At 43.1% G+C, this 21,271-nt stretch overlaps 1 protein-coding gene across 2 annotated transcripts in view; it reads right to left on the reverse strand.

The window, feature by feature from the left end:
• Positions 1–21,271, reverse strand: part of LOC129866961 (C-Jun-amino-terminal kinase-interacting protein 2-like) — a 39,299-nt gene that overhangs the window by 11,886 nt on the left and 6,142 nt on the right. For both annotated transcript variants that reach the window (XM_055940018.1, XM_055940019.1), the window contains exons 2-6: positions 12,419–12,524; positions 3,628–3,937; positions 3,329–3,430; positions 638–2,879; positions 188–396 (exon numbers count right to left, since the gene is read on the reverse strand). In XM_055940018.1, coding sequence (XP_055795993.1) covers positions 188–396; positions 638–2,879; positions 3,329–3,430; positions 3,628–3,937; positions 12,419–12,524 — 2,969 coding nt within the window. The remainder of the gene's footprint in view (positions 1–187; positions 397–637; positions 2,880–3,328; positions 3,431–3,627; positions 3,938–12,418; positions 12,525–21,271) is intronic.

Raw genomic sequence — 21,271 nt, forward strand, 5'->3', positions numbered from 1 at the left:
CCTTTTATGATGCTTGCTTTTGGAATGAAAAATGGTTATTTGGCGCTCTTGATTTTTCTATGGGTCTTCAAAGAACCATTCCATTTAAAGTTTGTTCAAAGAACCTAAAATGGTTCCCCTATGGCATCACTGAATAACCTTATTTGGTTCCAACTGGAACCGGTATTTTTAAGTGTAGGCTACTTACTAGAGGATCGTGAGGTGCTGTTGACAAACACGTTGAGGAACTTCTTGGAGAAGTGCATGTCAGCCTCAGGTGAGGAGTCTTCTGACGAGCTGAGGAGTTCTGGCCGCACCCCTCCGTTCCCCCGGAAGTACCCCACCTCCCCCATCGCCAGAGGGTCATCATCACACAGTGTAGACAGCTCACTGTCATCACTCAGCACAGAGGTACATCTGGGAAGGGCACGGTTCACACAGGTTAGTCATAATAGCTTAATAGAAGAAGACAATATAAAAGCATCCATAATGCCCTATAAAGTTGACTCCTGATAAATCAGCTTGGGACTGTTGTGACAGCACTGACTAAACAGGAGTAATTAAACAACTTGATGTAAATTACTTTTAAATTGCCAATAGAATAAAATTCAACTAAACCCTTCCACAATAAAGGTGGGCCCTTTCTCCAAGTAAGTACCTCCTGAGGCTGACCAGCTCCAGTGTAGTGTTCTCATCCACCACCAGAGTGTACTTCATAGAGTCGTATGCCAGACCGTCGTCATCCGGCTGGGACCGCAGAGGGAGGTCTCTCTCACACAGGGTGCCTTCCTGCTCCAACAGGGTGAGGTCTCGAACGCTCTCGTCGATGGGCGGAGAGCTATCCAGGTACTGGTGGCTGCCACCGTAGGATGACTGCTTCCTCAGGCAGCTCAGGAACGGGGAGGAGTCTCCCTCTTCCTCATCGTTGTCAGTGGAGTAGGTGAGGCTGAAGCATCGGTTGGTCTGGGCTGTGGGGATGTCCAGGGTCATGCTGTGTTTGACAGTGGTGATGCGTTCCAGGGAGGCCGTAGAACGTCCGGTGGGCTTGGCCTCTGTCTCGCGGCCCTCGTCCTTGTCAATCGCCACGCTCTCACTCAGACTGGGAGGGTCCAGCTCCTTCCTCTCCTCCAGCATCATCAGGTCATTATCGGGCTCCACAGTATCATCATCATCCTCTTTTTCATCCTTCCTCTTGGTGTTTTTGCCTGATTTAGGGCTGGTGATTTCTTTCTCAGAGTCCTGAGTGTGATTGTTGTCTGTGGATACCCTGTTGCCATAACGCTCCACGATCACCGGTCTGATGGTGTCAGCTGTGGGATTGCTCTTGTACAGACAGGGGCCAAATCGATCGTTGGCTTTCCCTGTATTCCATTTGGGCAGCTCTGCACTCTTCTCCATCTTCTCTCTCTCCTTCCACTCCTTCCTCGGACCCTTCCCTTTTTTATCCTTCGATTCCTTCGTCCCAGATTTCAGCATTTTGTCACCCGCAGCGTCGGTGAACGTGTCTGGCTCGATGTCTGAGGAAGGTGAGATGGTGTCCGAGACGGACACTGACCTCTTGAAACAGTCCTCGGGACAGCTAATTGGATAAGACCCCTCCAAGATCATCTTGTTCACCAGGTTGTTAAGCAACCAGGGTGAGTCTGAATTCTCGCTCAGCTCGTCCTCGCTCTCCGACTCGGACTCTCCCTCACTGTTGACGTCGTAGTCGTCAGCGTGAGTGGGTATAAGTCTGGGTCCCACTGGCAGGTAGAAGGAGCGTTTGAAGCTCTCCAGGCTGTGGTCGGGTTCTATCTGGAGTACCATCTGTTTGGAGATTCTGTCCTCACAGCGCGGGGGTGTGGGCAGGGCCTCATCTGGGTCAGGCTGGTGCTCATAGGGCAATTCATCATAATCATCTACACTCTGTAGGCCCATCAGAGCCTGACCGTCATCATAGGGCTCTGGGGGCAGGATGGGGGAGTCAGCAGGGGGGGGGGTGGCTAGGCTGGGGGAGGGTAGTGGTGAAGGTAAGGGTGAGCCCACTTTGATGGGGTCTGGGTGGCCAAGGAGGAGCGATACCTTCATTCCCACAATGCTGCTGTCCTGTTCTAACTCGTTGTCAGGGCCCAGTTCCTGGTCGGAGGTGGGTGAGCTGGCCTCCTCAATGGAGTTGGTGAGGTGAGAGGAGCGTCCACTACTACTGTCATCACTGGTCATATCCAGCTCTGTCTCTGAGATGGAGGAGATCATATTGGAGACCAGGGGTCCTCCGCAGGCAAACGCTGCCTCCAGCTCCCCCTCAATGTCTGATTCTGACCCGGGAGAGCTCAGGTCATGCTCTTGGTCTGAGGTAGCGTAGCACCGCTTGGCGTTCATGTCAGCGATGCCAGGGTCCGAGGACGGAGAGGTGGAGTCATTGGCCGCCTCATTGGCTGTAGCTGGAAGCTCGCTCTGGTCAGTGCTTCTGGATTGGTCGAGAACATCGGAGCGGCTTGATGGCATATAGCTGGAGAAAGAAGCCAGCTCACAGGGCTCGATGGAGGGGAACTCAACGTAGACTGAGCTCTGGTTCTCCTTACATGCCATGTCATAGGTCTCCTTACACATGAACTCTACGTCAAAATCTTTCTCCAGCTCCTCACCTGACAGAGGGGTGTCAGCTCCGTCATTTCCCCCAATGGGAGCAGTGGAGGACAGGCATCGGCTGGTCCCGTCTGGGTCGTTTTCCAGTTCCCGGTCCAGGCCTGACTTAGTATTGACCGTGTAGGTGTCGGTGGGACGTCGCTGGGTGGACATGCAGGACCGTGAACTTTTGTGGTTGTGGTCAGCGTTGTTGAGGTCGTGGTCGACCTCGTGGTCGGCTGAGGAGTTAATGACCTCGTCAGAGCCCAGGTGAGACTTGTGTTGACCGAAGGAGCCTGATGGAGAGAGGGAGAGGAGAGGGGATAGAGAGAGAAGAGAACAAGTGGAGATAAAATGAAGAGAGATGATAGAGGTTGAGGGAGATGAGAATGCAGAGAAGAAAAGAGATTAGAATTGATCATGAGAACATTATTGCAATAGCCACTTTAAACCAGAAGTTACCAGAGTAGGGATGGCAGTGATGGGAGCAGTAGATAAACAGACCTATCTAAACTATCCTCTGTGTTGGGCACAAACACAGTCTATATCTATAGCTCTGGCCAGTGAGGACAGGACGACTACAATTTTACATCACTAGATGTTTATGGGGGATGACTTCTGATGTGCGGCCATTTTGTTTGCTATTATATTCGGGTCTCTCCCATCTGTTGCCATCCATGTCGCAGAGGGGCCTGCGAGGGGACTGGGGGTGGCCACCATCCCCTGCCTGTTTGGGGGGGGGTACCTTTGCTCTGGGACGCTGGGGCCTGGGGGGCTGTTTGGGAAGGGCACTGGCCTGTCACGTGGCTCCCATCTTCCAGACAAGAGTGGGCTGGAGACAGACGGCCTGCACGCAAAAGGACAACAGCTTACAGTAACATTTAAAGACACAGCATCAATAGACAATACTAGGTAGATAAATGATCATACAAACATTTGTAGAAAACCTTTTCCTTAGAAAGCTAGGGTATTTGAGTGGAAATAAGCTGCTAGGTGTTGGCAGTGGTTTATTATTGGTAAGTAATAAGACAGCACAGTATTCACCTTGTGAGGTGGGCTTGCGTAGAGAGTGCTGCCAGCTGCCCTTCTTTGGAGAAAGACTGCTGTTGTTGTTCAATGAGTCCTGAGAGAGAGAGAGAGTGGTGGTGAGGTTAAGGGTGGTGGGCCGGCTCTTCAGCGTGCCCAGGGTAGGGGAAGGAGGAAGGGAAGCGGAGGGGGAGGGTGGAGCGTCAGGGTCCACGTCTTCATCCTCATCTTCCTCATCCTCGTCATCGATCATCTCAAACTCCTGGAAGTCATCCTGGAAGGAGCAGACCTGGTGGTGAATATCGCTCTTCTCCAGAATCAGACAGTCCTGACAGAGAGAGAGAGAGCGAGAGGGAGGATATGAAGGGAGGGGGAGAGAGAATGAGTAACTGGTGGCATGGCAGAGATTGCTTTAACAATATTTTAACATTGTGAGCAGCTAAAATGCAATGCTGTCAGCAATTCTCAAATGCTAGTATGAACAAAAGCAACAACCCCAGAGTCACCTTCCTGGGCTCATATACAATAGTTTTCAGAGAGCTGTGGGACAGTTAAACCCAGAGCTGCCTACAAGAAGAATATAACACTGCAGTATCCCATCAGCACACAAACACACATCAAAGCACTGCAGTAGGCTGGGGCTCAGGTGACTTGTCCACTCTGCTCCAAAGTCTAGAAGGAGAGAGAGAGAGAGAGCAACGTGGATTGATGATGCCTCTCAGGTTTCAGCTGTTTTACAGTAAAATTAAATTTAAATTAGATTCAGATGTGTGTGTGCGCATTTGCATGCATGCTTTTGTCCAGGCTAAAAGCACTCAGCACATCTTTGTACTGTATATCTTTGCACATGCAAAAAGTATGGAAATAGTCCCTGTACCGTTCAGTAATTTTATTTTTTTTACCTTTTATTTAACAAGGCAAGTCAGTTAAGAACAAATTCTTATTTACACTGACAGCCTACACCGGCCAAACCCAGACAACACTGGGCCTATTGTGTGCCACCCTATGGGACTCCAAATCACAGCCAGTTGTGATACAGCCTGGAATCAAACCAGGGTGTCTGTAGTGACACATCAAGCTCTGAGATGCAGTGCCTTAGACCGCTGCCCCACCCGGGAACCCTAATTTATTTTATTTTTATTTTATTTTACCGATATTTTATTTTAATCTAATCAGTCTCCAAGTGACTAGTTGGTGGCAATAATTATAGATGATATCTTTATTTAGTCATAGTCGCTACAATATGAATAGCCAAGTTGTTACATCACTCACTACACAACACTATATTGCTTTTGACAGGAAGAACACTGGATTGAATATATTCTAGCTATCCACTTTGCATTTGAACAGCACAGCACTTTCCTCATCGGTCTCTTTCCCTCCTCTCTCCCTCTCAAGCCCACCTTCTTGTCCCCTTCACACAGGACTGCTAACGCCTGCTAAACCTTAACACCAGAGAAACTAAAATCAACCATCAATCTATAACCCAGGGGAAATCTAGAAGATACATGTACAGCACAGTTTCTCAGAGAAAGTCAAATGACAAAGCCTATTGTACAAGAGACATTTCATATCTTTTATGGGAGTTGATCAATTGCTTTTTATTAGTATTACATTTTTTTTGTGTGTGTGATCGCATTTGTTGATCTATTAATCTTATAGTCATACTGATAGTTTTGTGTATTGGTAGTGTATTAATGATATTGTAATGTACTCATAACAGTATTACACCATAGTGGACATTTAAACATTGACATGTGACATCATTTATCTACAGTTAAACATCACCAGATAAATAAGAATGTAATGACTACATTCTGCTCATTGGTGGCAGTGGTGATAGTGGACAGCTATAAATATGAGTGCGTGTGTTTGTGGATCAATCCCAAGTACCCAAGGACATCCCACCATGTGGGTCCAGACAGAGCTGACATTCCCTCCCTTCTACAGGCCAGGCAGCCAGCCTGGCGGAAGCACAACCCTTGTGCTGACAATGAGTTTCCCCTCTCTCCCTGTCTCAACGATAGGAGCCAGCACCATTATATCCAGAGGAATTAAATTGATAGGAGGGAGAAAATGTTGCTGTACTGTTTGTTAATGTGATAGTGTTCTGTGTTTGTGTCACATTATCAGTTCATTACCATACCACCCTGCATACCACTGCTGGCTTGCTTCTGAAGCTAAGCAGGGTTGGTCCTGGTCAGTCCCTGGATGGGAGACCAGATGCTGCTGGAAGTGGTGTTGGAGGGCCAGTAGGAGGCACTCTTTCCTCTGGTCTAAAAAATATCCCAATGCCCCAGGGCAGTGATTGGGGACACTGCCCTGTGTAGGGTGCTGTCTTTCGGATGGGATGTTAAACGGGTGTCCTGACTCTCTGAGATCATTAAAGATCCCATGGCACTTATCGTAAGAGTAGGGGTGTTAACCCCGGTGTCCTGGCTAAATTCCCAATCTGGCCCTCAAACCATCATGGTCACCTAATAATCCCCAGTTTACAATTGGCTCATTCATCCCCTGTAACTACTCCCCAGGTCGTTGCTGCAAATGAGAACGTGTTCTCAGTCAACTTACCTGGTAAAATAATGGTAAAATAAATAAAATTACATTCTACTAGTATATACTGTACATCCAACAACAGGAGACCAAACATACATATTCCCAATACATCCATGTTAATCCAAAAACAGATTAATATTGATTGGTCCTGGTTTATCAATAGCATTTAGTGATTGATTAATAACACTAATGGCTCCTCTCCACACCCTAATTATACAATGCAGTTGGAAAGTGTTCAGACCCCTTGACTTTTTCCACATTTTGTTACGCTACAGCCTTATTCTAAAATGAATGAAATAAAAAAAATGGAAATAGCTTATTTACATAACTATTCAGACCCTTTGCTATGAGACTCGAAATTGAGCTCAGGTGCATCTTGTTTCCATATCATCCTTGATGTTTTTACAACGTGTGGTAAATTCAATTGGATTGGACATGATTTGGAAAGGCACACATAAGGTCCCATAGTTGACAGTGCATGTCAGAGCAAATACCAAGCCATGAGGTTGAAGGAATTGTCTGTAGGGCTCTGAGACATGATTGTGTCGAGGCACAGATCTGGGGAAGGATACAAACAACATTTCTGTAGCATTGAAGGTCTCCAAGAACACAGTGGCCTCCATCATTCTTAAATGGAAGAAGTTTGGAACCACCAACACTCTTCCTAGAGCTGGCCGCATGGACTGGGAGACTATTCAAGATCGAGGGAAAGATGAACGGAGCAAAGTACAGAGAGATCCTTGATGAAAACCTGCTCCAGAGTGCTCAGGACCTCAGCCTGGGGTGAAGGTTCACCTTCCAACAAGACAATGACCCTAAGCACACAGCCAAGACAACGCAGGAGTGCCTTGGGGACAAGTCTCTGAATGTCCCAACCAGAGTCCAGACTTGAACCCGATCGAACATCTCTGGAGAGACCTGAAAATTGCTGTGCAGTGATGCTCCCCATCCAACCGGACAGAGGTTGAGAGGATCTGCAGAGAAGAATGGGAGAAACTCACCAAATACAGGTGTGCCAAGTTTGTAGCGTCATACCAAAGAAGACTTGAGGCTGTAATCACTGCCAAAGGTGCTTCAACAAAGTACTGAGTAAATTATCTGAATGTCACACCCTGATCAATTTCACCTGTCCTGGTTATTGTCTCCACCCCCTCCATGTGTCGCTTGTTTTCCCCAGTGTATTTATCCCTGTGTTTCCTGTCTCTCTGTGCCAGTTCGTCTTGTATGTTTCCAAGTCAACCAGTGGTTTTCCCGATCTCCGGATTTTTGCATTCTCCTTTTTCTAGTCCTCCCGGTTGACCATTGCCTGTTTCTGGACTTTGTACCCGCCTGCCTGACCATTCTGCCTGCCTTGACCATGAGCCTGTCTGCCACTTTGTACCTCCTGGACTCTGATCTGGTTCTGACCTTTTTGCCTGTGCACAACCATTCTCTTGTCTACCCCTTTGGCTTAATAAACATTGTAAGACTCCAACCACCTGCCTCCTGTGTCTGCATTTGGGTCTCGCCTTGTGCCTTGATACTGAACCCTGATGTAAATGTAATATTTCAGTTTTTATAACATTGCAAAATAAATCTAAACCTGTTACAGTATGATACTGAATTACAGTAAATTACTGGCAGCACAGTAAGTTACTGTAGATTTACAGGAAAAAAAATATGGTATGGTACAGTATTCTGTGGGGAACAGCATTGTCACAAATGGGTGCACCAAAAATAGCCTCTTACAAAGCACGCCTCAAAATATGGTAATGAGACAGATTCTTTTGCCGCCCACATTTTCCTACAAAACAGCATAGTTCATAGTATGCTTCTGTAAATATACGCAAAACAGTTATTTACTTTAAAATTGTATTGTAAAATTACAGAAGTGTAGCGGGATGACATTGAGCCCCCATAATGTATTGCTCTTTAGTACTGTAATATAGAATTACAGTAGCTGTTCATTTTTCTGTAAATTTACAGCAATTTGTTAGTGCCGGAAAAGGAGAGCTACCAGAGTGAGAGACGCAGACCCACAGGCCCTATTTGTCTACTACCCCTTTGCTATGGCATATTATTAATAATATATATGTGCAGGGGCATTAATCACTGTTAGAGAGAGCAAAAGAGAGTGAAAGAAAGGATGGCGGTAGAGGGGGAGACTCACTTCACCTGATAGCTCAGTGATTTATGCCCGAGTCTGACTCAAGAGACTGAGTATCCTGTCTGCTCCCAAAATACTGACTGCCCTCTCTCATTCTTCCTCTCACTCTCTCTCATTCATTTTGTATTTATCTCTCATAATTTCTCTGGTTCTACTCCCAAAGATTGACAGATGCCAACAGGAAAATAAGCCATTTGCTTCCACCCAACCAGGCTTTCACTGAGATTCATTATACATGGAAAACAGAGAATGGAAGACAACTCATGCTCATTTATAGCTCATCTCTTGAGCTCGTCTGTAGCTCATATCTAACTCCCAGATAGACAGACAGCCAGGTCACGAGACTGGAGGGAAAAATGCAGAAACTGTCCAACTCAGTTGTTAACCTCCCTTTTCTCTTCACTGAAGCATTATGGGAAATGTAGGCCAGTGTTCTCTCCACTCCTCTTAATCTGCATAGGAATGACAGTGAGGACATGTGAGAGTACCCAAATTAGTAAAAATCATCATCATGATATTCAGAATGTCAACATTAGGAATAACAGAATTGGAATTGCTTCTTTGTGCGTAATGGGGAAATGAACCATTCCTAGGTTGATTATTTATATATGTACAGTAACAGTCAAAAGTTTACCTCTACATGTACTCATTACAAGATTTTTCTTTATTTTTACTATTTTCTACACTGTAGAATAACAGTGAATACATTAAAACTATGAAATAACACATATGGAATCATGTAGTAACCAAAAAAAGTGTTAAACAAATCAAAATATAACCACCCTTTGCTTGATGACAGCTTTGCACACTCTTGGCACTCACACCCAGCTTCACCTGGAATGCTTTTCCAATAGTCTTGAAGGAATTCCTACAAATGCTGAGCACTTGTTGGCTGCTTTTCCTTCACTCTGCGGTCCAACCCAATCGGGTTGAGGTCGGGTGATTGTGGAGGCCAGGTCATATGATGCAGCACTCCATCACTCTCCTCCTTGGTCAAATAGCCCCTACACAGCCTGGAGGTATGTTGGGTCATTGCCCTGTTGAAAAACAAATGATAGTCCCACTAAGCCCAAACCAGATGGGATGGCGTATCACTGCAGAATGCTGTGGTAGCCATGCTGGTTAAGTGTGCCTTGAATTATAAATAAATCACTGACAGTGTCACCGGCAATGCACCCCCACACCTCCTCCATGCTTAACGGTGGAAACCACACATGCAAAGATCATCCGTTCACCTACTCTGCGTCTCACAGACACAGCGGTTGGAACCAAAAATCTAAAATTTGGACTCCACTGGTCTAATGTCCATTGCTCGTGTTTCTTGGCCCAAGCAACTCTTCTGCTTATTTGTGTCCTTTATTAATGGTTTATTTGCAGCAATTTGACCACGAAGGCCTGATTCACGGAGTCTCCTCTGAACAATTGATGTTGAGATGTGTGTTACTTGAACTCTGAGAAGCATTTATTTGGGCTGCAATTTCTGAAGCTGGCAAGTCGATTGAACTTATCCTCTGCAGCGGATGTAGCTCTAGGTTTTCCTTTCCTGTGGCGGTCCTCACGAGAGCCAGTTTTATCATATTGCTTGACGGTTTTTGTGACTGCACTTGAAGAAACTTTCAAGTCCTTGAAATTTTCCGGATTGACTGACCATGTCTTAAATTAATGATGGACTGTTGTTTCTCTTTGCTTATTTGAACTGTTCTTGACATAATATGGACTTGGTCTTTTACGAAAAAGGGCTATCTTCTGTATATCCCCCTACCTTGTCACAACACAACTGATTGGCTCAAACGCATTAAGGAAAGAAATTCCACAAATTATCAAGGCATTCCAGGTGACTACGTCATGATGCTGGTTGAGAGAATGCCAACAGTGCAAAGCTGTCAACAAGGCAAAGGGTGGCTACTTTGAAGAATCTGAAATGTATTTTGATTTAACATTTTCTGGTTACTACATGATTCCATATGTGTTACTTCATAGTTTATGTCTTCACTATTATTCAACAAATGTAGAGAAGTCAAAATAAAGTCAAAATGAATAAAAACCCTGCAATGAGTAGGCGTGTCCAAACTATTGACTGGTACTGTATGTGTGTATCGCAGCTTACTACAGTTCAACCAAGTCAAAAAACATAATTACACACATGAAAACATCTGTATTCCTCCTTCTCAAAGCATTCTGGGTCATCATCAAAAACACATTAGTAACTGCAGCAGTTTACACCAATAGTATGGAGGAAGGCATGAGCTTATGTTGTAAAAACATCATCACATTTTAAACATTTAAATCTTCTCTCCCACGAAATGCCCGTTCTGGTATATAAAAAAAATCCAATGATTGAAGACTCTGCTCCGGGACATAATCAGTTTATGATGGTATGGATGTGTGTGTGCGTGTGTAACTCAAAGGGAGCCAAGCCTAATCTTGAAAGGGGTATGCAGATTAGGAAGTGAACAATGAATGGTCATTAATCAGAGATGGGGATTGGGCAGAAGGATAATCCCACTTTCTGATTGGTTGTCAGCCTTGAAGATCAAAGAAAGTGTTAAAAGAACCCTCCACAAAATTATTTCAGTGCTTTATCACACACATACAAATACATGTGTAAACAAACAGAAACCATTTAACTACGTGATAATTAATGGGCTGATGACAATCACCCAATCAAATACATAAACCAAACACATACATTGTGTGTGTGTACAACACACACACACACACACAACTCTCCAGCTCTGTTCTTAATCCAGAGTGTCAGTCCGATGTCAGCAGGATTAGTTCCTTTGTGGCTGGGCGACTTGGTGGCGGTGGGTTTGATGATGCAACATAACAAAGAGTGACACTGTCTCTGGCATACACCCACACATCTGTGGACTGAGCAGTCAGGGCCTGTTCGTTCCATTGGGTGATCTGCGTTTGAAATATGACATCTCAGACTGCAAGGATAAAAGCTTTGCTTTCTGAGGTTGTAGGCCCGGGTCGTCTCTACACACTGACAAATTGCTTTGTAGAAAGAACTTTGCATGTGACTGAAAAAATATAACTCAATTTTCCAGTTAATGAGGCAGAAGCAAAAACATCTCTCTCTGCTTTGGGGAAGAGGAGGAATTGAGGAAGAAAGGAGGGGGTTGAAGGTAGGATCTCTCTGAACGGAGCTCTGCAAAGCAGTTAGGGAAGGAATGAGCAGTCAGGGGAGAGGGGAGAGAGAGGGAGGAGAAAAGGTGGAAAGGAATGATGCGGGAGGACTGTCTCTGCATAGCAGCAAACTGCACTGGGTTATTCACCCTTTTCTGCAGCTATGGCTCAAAGCCACACACATAAAACATTCACATCCCTCAGGAGAGAGAGGGGGGAGGGAGAGTGAAAATGGGGAGAGAGATAGAGAATGAGAGAAAGGGGTGACAGATAAATAATTAAAGAAGGAAACAGAGAGATAGATAGAGAGGAAGCAGACCCAGTGCTTCTCCAGTAGTACAGGTCTGTGGATTATCTCCAGAGCTCGGTCACTAAGAGGGGATTTGAGTTGTACATTACAGTACCATTCATATTCTGCTCTGATGCTGGAACTGATGTTGATAGGATGGAAATGATAGGGCAGGGCTGAGCTTAGTATAAGGACACTAATGTAATGAGCTCTAGTAACACAGGTATTAACAGCAAGTTACACTGCCGCTTATATAAGAGATGAGCCGAGTAACACACAAATTGGCAGTTATCACCTCCAATGGCTATATCACTCCCTCTCTCTCATTCAATCTTTCTCTCACTCTGCTTGCTGTCAACCACAGCAATTGTCAATCAAAGCCCTAAGCACCATGTGTTGGCAGAGACTCACACAGCCACACAAAGAAACCCAAACAGACTGACAGCCAAGTTGCTTTGCTTCAAATTTGTAGGTAGACATTTTTTTTCTATCTGTACTATAGGAGGAGCTTTTAGTTTACACAGCAGTAGTTTGAAGCCGTCTGCAAGCTAATCTATTTAATGATGAGAGCAGAATAGCCCCCAGAAAATTATACTAGTTACAGACATGCTGTTTCACTACATTACATTGATGTATGTGCCTGTGTGTTTGTGTATGTGTGTGCATGCGTGTGTGTGTTCCACCTTCTCGTATGGATCAGAGTCGTAGTTGAGTCCTATTCCACAGTCATCTGTGATTTCAGACAGATCCTCATCATCAAACTCCTCCAGACTGATGTCATGGGCAGGCCTGGAAGAACAGGAGGGAGAACGTTAATACTTACACATAGTACACGCACACACCTACATCTACAAACAAACACACACATTTGTGATTTCACCTCCAGTCCTCATGTACCTGACCACCACCCTTGAGGTGAGCATCTCTCCGAGTGATTCCCACACAGAGTGGTCCGACCCTGGGGACGACTGCTCTGAGATATGGCGTTTCACTCTATTTGGGTCTGTGCCTCACTCACCAGACACAAGAACTCACACATCCTCCATATTTTGCTTTGATCTCTAAGCAGACAGAGTTTATTTTTTCCCCCCCATGTCCCCAGTTTACAGACAATAGTGCATGAGCTCATCATCTTGTTTTCTATAAACCATCTGTATAACTGTGGTCCATTAGTTACAACAGACGCTCAGCTATCTACTACATTAGTAAGATACTTTTGTAAGGCTCAGAGGGAAATGCTGCAATGCAGGTTCTCTAGTGAGGACAGGACATTCCAGACAGGGCTTAGTACAGATGTCCTTCTTGAGACTAGTTGAGTATCTGGAGCATCAGCATTTGTGGGTTCGGTTAGTGTCAGAAAACACATCAAAGGTGGAAACGTAAAACTAGATCATTGTCTAACTGGGCAAAATTGCATACCGTAAGTGCTAAATCAGAAATATTGGCTAGATCATAAACACACACACAGAGCTCCTGACCAGCAGCAGCCTACAATGTGATACAGGGAAATTATTTGGGATGTCATCCAATATGAATTGCTGTCTGAAAAGAAACTATTTAGGCCTTTGTGAACTCTCCTTACTGTAATAAAAAAAGCAACTACAGGACTGTTGTCGCTGATATCACTGTGTGTACAAACTATCTCCAATTATGTTAACATTGGACATCTAGGCTGAGTTGCAATGAAAAAGCCATATCTCAGACTGGCCAATAAAAAAAGATTAAGATGGGCAAAAGAACAGACACTGGACAGAGAAACTGAGCTTCCCGGAGTCGCCTCTTCATTGTTGACGTTGAGACTTGTGTTTAGCGGGTACTATTTAATGAAGCTGCCAGTTGAGGACTTGTGAGTCGTCTGTTTCTCAAACTAGACACTAATGTACTTGTCCTCTTCCTCAGTTGTGCACTGGGGCCCCCCACTCCTCTTTCTATTCTGGTTAGAGCCAGTTTGCCCTGTTCTGTGAAGAGAGTAGTACACAGCGTTGTACGAGATCTTCAGTTTCTTGGAAAATTCTCACATGGAACAGCCTTCATTTCTCAGAGCAAGAATAGACTGACGAGGTTCAGAAGTTATTTGTTTCTGGCCATTTTGAGCCTGTAATCGAACTCACAAATGCTGATGCTCCAGATACTCAACTAGTCTAAAGAAGGACAGTTTTATTGCTTCTTTAATCAGAACAACAGTTTTCAGCTGTGCTAACATACTTGAAAAAGGGTTTTCTAATGATGAATTAGCCTTTTAAAATTATAAACTTGGATTAGCTAAAACAACGTGTCATTGGAACACAGATGGTGATGGTTGCTGATAATGGGCCTATGTACACCTATGTAGACATTCCATAAAAAACAAAAGAAACTGCCATTTCCAGCTACAATAGTAATTTACACCCTTAACAATGTCTCACTGTATTTCTGATCAATTTGATTTTATTTTAATGGACGGAGAAAAAAAAAAAATCTTTCAATAGCAAGCACATTTCTAAGTGACCACAAACTCTAACAGTAGTGTAGGTCCTGGATGTCAGGAAGATTGGCCCCAGTGATGTATTGGGACGTACACACTACCCTCTGTAGCGCCTTACGCTCAAATTCCGAGCAGTTTCCATACCAGGCGGTGATGCAATCAGTCAGGATGCTCAACGGTGCAGCTGTATAACTTTGAGGATCTGGGGACCCGTGCCAAATCTTTTCAGTCTCCAGGGGGGGGGGGGGGGGGGGGGGGAATGTGTTGCTGTGCCCTCTTCACAACTGTCTTGGTGTGTTTGGACCATGTTAGTTAGATGGTGATGTGGACACCAAGGAACTTGAAACTCTCGACCCGCTCCACTTCAGCCCCGTCGATGTTAAATGGTGGCCTGTTTGGCCCTCCTTTTCCTATGGTCCACGATCAGCTCCATTGTCTTGCTCACATTGAAGGAGAGGTTGCTGTCCTGGCACCACACTGCCAGGTCTCTGACCTCCCTATAGGGTGTCTCATCATTGTAGGTGATCAGGCCTACCTCTGTTGTGACGTCAGCAAACGTAATGATGGTGTTGGAATCATAGTCCGTAATAGTATTCAAGCCCTGCCACATCCGACGAACGTCAGAGCCGGTGTAGTAGAATTCAATCTTAGTCCTGTATTGAAGCTTTTCCTATTTGATGGTTTGTGTAAATGCCTAGCGGGATTTCTTATAAGCGTCCGGATTAGTGTCTTGCTCCTTGAAAGCTCGGTGGGGTTGTTGCCTGTAATCCATAGCTTCTGGTTGGGATATGTACGTACGGTCTAGAGGTAGAACGGTTAAATCGGCATGGCTGATTAATTAGGTCCAATTTCATAACAATCGGTAATCTGCCTTTTTGGATGCCGATTGTGGCCGATTACATTGCAATCCACGAGGAAACTGCATGGCAGGCTGATCACCTGTTACGCGATTGCAGCTTCAAGAGGACCTTGTGGTGGCAATGAGCCAAGGTAAGTTGCTAGCTAGCATTAAACTTATCTTATAAAAAAACAAATCAATCTTCACATAACAACTAGTTAACTACAGTACACATGGTTGATATTACTAGTTTAACTAGCTTGTCCTGCGTTGCATATAATCAATGCAGTGCCTGTTAATTTATCAAATCACAGCCTACTTCAACTTTGCCAAACGGGTGATGATTTAACTTCTTATGGCTGGGGGCGGTATTGAGTAGCATGGATGAATAAGGTGCCCAGAGTAAACTGCCTGCTACTCAGGCCCAGAAGCTAAGCTAACACTCTGAAGTTTCGAAAACTGTTTGAATGATGTCTGTGAGTATAACAGAACTCATATGGCAGGCAAAAACCTGGGAAAAATCCAACCGGGAAGTGGGAAATCGCCCCAGGTTTGTAGGCTTGCCTATCCAATATACAGTGTCTATGGGGTCATATTGCACTTCCTAGGGTGTCCACTAGATGTCAACAGTCTTCAGAACCTTGTTTGCTGCTTCTACTGTGAAGGATGAGGGAATAAGTCATGGTTGAGGTATGGGTCTGGCAGAGTGCCACTCAGGCGCGCCCCGGTGAGAGTTAGCTGCGTTCCATCGCATTTCTACAGACAAAGGAATTCTCCGGTTGAAACATTATTGAAGATTTATGTTAAAAACATCCTTGATTCTATACATCGTTTGACATGTTTCTACGAACTGTAATGGAATTTTTTGAATTTGTCTGGCCTGCGTGTCATCAATTTAGATTTTGGAACTAAATGCGCGAACAAAATGGAGGTATTTGGACATCATTTATGGATGTTATCGAAAACAAAACAAACATTTATTGTGGAACTGGGATTCGTGGGAGTGCATTCTGATGAAGATCAAAGGTAAGTGAATATTTATAATGCTATTTCTGACTTCTGTTGACTCCACAACATGGCGGTTATCTGTATGGCTTGTTTTGGTCTCTGAGCGCTGGACTCAAGATAATAGCATGGTGTGCTTTTTCCGTAAAGTTTTTTTGAAATCTGCCACAGCGGTTGCATTAAGGAGAAGTTTATCTAAAGTTCCATGTAAAACACGTGTATCTTTTATCAATGTTTATTATGAGTATTTCTGTAAATTGATGTGGCTCTGCAAAATCACCGAATGTTTTGGAGGCAAAACATTACTGAACATAACGCGCTAAGATTTTTGGATATAAATATGAACTTTATCGAACAAAACATACATGTATTGTGTAACATGAAGTCCTATGAGTGTCATCTGATGATGATCATCAAAGGTTAGTGATTCCTTTTATCTCTATTTCTGCTTTTTGTGACTCCTCTCTTTGGCTGGAAAAATGGCTGTGTTTTTCTGTGACTAGGTACTGACCTAACATAATCAAATGGTGTGCTTTCGTTGTAAAGCCTTTTTGAAAAATCGGACACTGTGGTGGGATTAACAACAAGTGTATCTTTAAAATGGTGTAAAATACTTGTATGTTTGATGAATTTTAATTATGAGATTTCTGTTTTAATTTGGCGCCCTGCACTTTCACTGGCTGTTAAGTTGATCCCGTTAACGGGATCTCAGCCGTAAGAAGTTAACAAAAGCGCATTCACGAAAAAGCACATTTGTTACACAAATGTACCTAACCATAAACACCAATGGCTTTATTAAAATCAATACACAGCAGTATATTTTTTTAACCTGCATATTTAGTTAAGATAAATGCATGCTAGCAGACAATATTAACTAGGGAAATTGTGTCACTTCTCTTGCGTTCAATGCAAGCAGAGTCAGGGTATATGCAACAGTTTGGGCCGCCTGGCTCATTGCAAACTGTGTTCCTTACTAACAAAGACCGTAATTAATTAGCCAAAATGTTACATAACATTGAAGGTTGTGCAATGTAACAGCAATATTTAGACTTAGGGTTGCAACCCGTTCGACAAAATAAAGAATGGTTCTGTATTTCACTGAAAGAATAAACGTTTTGTTTTCAAAATGATCGTTTCTGGATTTGACCATATTAATGACCAAAGGCTTGTATTTCTGTGTGTTTATTATAAACAAGTCTATGATTTGATAGAGCAGTCTGACTGAGCGGTGGTAGATAGGCAGCAGCAGGCTCGTATGCATTCATTCAAACAGCCCATTCCTTCGTTTGCCAGCAGCTCTTAGCCATGCTTGAGGCACAGCGCTGTTTATGACTTCAAGCCTATCAACTCCCAAGAGTAGGCTGGTGTAACCAACGTGAAATGGCTAGCTAGTTAGCGGGGTGTGCGCTAATAGCGTTTCAAACGTCACTCGCTCTGAGACTTGGAGTAGTTGTTCCCCTTGCTCTGCATGGGGAACAACCTGTCCCAAATTAATATAGTTTCGGAGTTTATTTTGATATTTAAACCTGTGTGTCCTGATTGCGTCTGATGTAGGTGGACAAAATCAACATCCGTGCGATGGCACACTCGGACACACACACTCGTCAGCATGTTAGACTACACACGCTGAGCATCATTCACAGGTGATAGTCACCCATCAGACTAATCTACATTTAATATTGTCTTTACATATACTAAATAATATGTGTGAAATTAGATTTGATTTAGAAATGGGCCATTATTATGCTCCTGTTGGAAGAGGGGCAGGGGAAATAAGTCATGTATGCACTTAAATAGCGAATGGAGGATGCTTTTCCCGCGGTTCATTTTCATGCAAGCCAGGTAGGCTACTCCGGTTGTAAAGCAAAGCAATGTGCTTAGTAATAGGATTGTTGAGAAATACATTTCGCCTATAGAAAGCTGATATGGCCTCTATTAAAAAGAGGATACTCAAAACTCTTCTCACGCAATTGCATAGCATATAGTAAATTTTGCACAACATAAGCTCATTGCTCTCATGAAGTGTTCGATTTGATTTTCGAATGCATTTGTATTGATGTCAGAGTGATTAGAAGATTACAGGAGTGCAGACTACCAGGCCATTAGTGACAAGTTTGGTGGCCTACTAATGACCATCAGCGGCATCAGAGCGTAGTTTTGGAGAAGCCTAGTTACCGTGACTAAACAATCACATGGAATTTGACTGTGGTCATGACTCATGAACGCAGATGTGGCAGTAACACGGTCACTGTAACAACCCAGGGCAGGGCATGTGTGTTGCTAATGGGATTGCATTCTACACTCTTAGAAAAAAAGGAGCTATCTAGAACTTAAAGGTAAAACCCCTTTGGGTTCCAGGTAGAACACTTGGAACCAAAAAGGGTTATCCTATGGGGACAACTAAAGAACCCTTTCATAACCCTTTTTTCTAAGTGTGTAGCTAGCTCTCAATTCTGGGAGGTGAATCTAGCACTGCCAGATTTCTGAGAGAAGTCGAACTTCACTCATGATTCCAGAACTCCACTCAGGAGGAGCAGCCTTAGAATAGAATTAGTCTCGTTTATTCTTCTAAATTCTAATCATCAAAAGGAGGGGTGGCTCCTTTCAGCTCCACTCCCACTTTATCTTTCTGTAAGAGATTCCTGGTGATGTAGATGACTAATATGACTCATCCCCTGGGCACAAACTGGTTGAAAGATTGTGTCAGCGTAATTTGTCAAACTTTGGTGACGTGGAATCTTTAAAAAATACATTGGATTTGAAAAAGTAATGAACAAAAATCAACAACTGTTGTTTTAAGGGTGACATTTCAACCACAGGATTCTGTCATGGTGATGTCACGTTCCTGACCTATTTCTGTTAGTTTGTTGTATGTGTTAGTTGGTCAGGACGTGAGTTTGGGTGGGCATTCTATGTTTTCTGTTTCTATGTTGGTTTAAGGGTTGCCTGGTATGGCTCTCAATTAGAGGCAGGTGTTTGGCATTTCCTCTAATTGAGAGTCATATTTAGGTAGGTTGTTTCACAGTGTTCGTTGTGGGTGGTTGTCTACTGTGTCAGTGTTTGTCGCACCATACGGTACTGTTCGGTTTGTTTGTACATCGTTCCTTTTGTGTAGTCTATTTTCCCTGTTCGTGCGTTCTTAGTGTTTTATGTAAGTTCGTATAGTTCAGGTTTGTCTACATTTGTTTTGTTATTTTGTTAATTATTTCAAGTGGTTTCGTTTCGTGTTTTTCCCGTCTTGTTTTATTAAAATTATGTCATCACAACCCGCTGCGCCTTGGTCGAATCACTACTCCTCCTCTTCGGTTGTAGATACCGTTACAGGTAACCTCATTTCAACAAAATAGGTTTGAATTTTTACCTATAAAACAACATCAGATCTTCTATGTTAAATCCACAATCAGAAATAAAAAAAACAATAGGCTAGGCAGCACCCCCTACTGGAGAATGGATTTACAGCTACCATTTGGCCTTCCATCCAGGGTTTTAACCAATCCCAGTCCTGCATAGCTATGACATGACAGACTATTACCAATGAGCTATTATGAGAATGATTGTTGAGAACTCTCCACTTAAACTAAATAGATCCACTGTTGCTACTGAAGTCATTCCAAAGGGTAGGTTTAACAGAGTTTAACAGATCAAATGTGACCATACTTTATCACTCATATATTATCAAGGATGCTATTTCAGCCTATAGAGCATTTGCAAAGTCATCAACAACTATTGTTTCAATTCAACAACAACAAAATAGACAATACAATAGGCCTAAGGTTTCAAGCTCTGGTTGATTTAAAATGTCATGATATTGAATTGTGTTTGGTTGTCAACGCAACCAAATATCAACATTTGAAGGAGATGCATCTTCTGCTTGGATAGATCCATCTGTACCACTGACTGAGTCTGGCTTTCATTGCAGTTGGTCAACAAATTAATAATTGATATGTTGGAATCAAATCTCCATCTCAACCAAAAATCTAAATTAAAGAATAGGTATAAATCAAATCAAACTTTAAATAAAGTACATTTAAAGTTTGATTTTATTTAGTCCTATTCTTTAACATAGATTTTTGGTTGAGATGGAGACCAAGCTAAGGTACACAATAGTAGGTGTTGATAGACAGAAGGTACACTTTGATAAAAGGTGTAAATTGGTCATCAAAAAGAAAGGACCAAGGCACTCTTCATATAATTAATCAAAATGCCTTCATTTGTATGGCATGTTCAATGGAAACAAAGTTTTAAAACTGACGCGTTTCGGCTGCATGGCCTTCATCAGGGAGTACAAAATAATAAATAGACTATTAACTTGTCGACAAGTTAACAAATGATATATGTTGGAGTCACGTCTCCAACAAGTTTAAGAATAGGATTAAGCCAGTTTCTCAGATTGAACTATCCAAGCAGTAGGTATATCTACTTTAAAATGTTGATATTTGGTTGTATTGTCAACCAAACAATTCAATATTACTTGTGTAATACAGTAAAAAGCTTCAAGTTAAGGCTATCTTACAAATTAATGTAACATTCAACCTTAAAATGAGTAACATTTCCATGGCCACATTTTGCTGTTACTGTACACTTTTCTTCTTATGTAAACATATAGGAAGAAATACTGATACCAACAGGCTCAGAGACCATTTCTATCTACAAGCCATCAGACTGCCGTACACTTGAACTGGACTGACCATCTGCTCTGATTCTCTGCACCTTAGCACACACTCATATGCATACACCCACACACATCACAACTGCTGCTACAAGAATCTTATTATACTGCTCAGTTTATACACTGCCCCCATCCCTCAATACACAAGTAAATATTGGACTATATAAAGTGTGCATGTTCAAGGTAGCATGCTTAGGTCGTCACAGGTCTGTGGAGAGCGTCGCAATTGCTGTAATAATCTGTGCAGAACCTCGAACGGAATTGATCACTTGCATCATGTACTTTTAATATAATCTCAACTGCAATCCAGGTCATTTGGTTCTGCTATTATATGAAGCATAGCGATAACACATTAATCTGTTGTATGAATGAACAAAATATCTGATATTGTATTTTAATTTGAACTTTGCTGCGCTTTTACATGGTTGAAAGCACATTGATAGACATTTGTGACAAACAAAAATCCGACATTGCTTTTCCGATGGAATTTGGTTGTGCTTTTAGATGGTTGAAAGAATAGTGATAACACATTGGAAATTCACATCATATATGGCTGACTT

This window comes from Salvelinus fontinalis, chromosome 12 (genome assembly GCF_029448725.1).
Source record: "Salvelinus fontinalis isolate EN_2023a chromosome 12, ASM2944872v1, whole genome shotgun sequence".
Lineage (NCBI taxonomy): Eukaryota > Metazoa > Chordata > Actinopteri > Salmoniformes > Salmonidae > Salvelinus > Salvelinus fontinalis.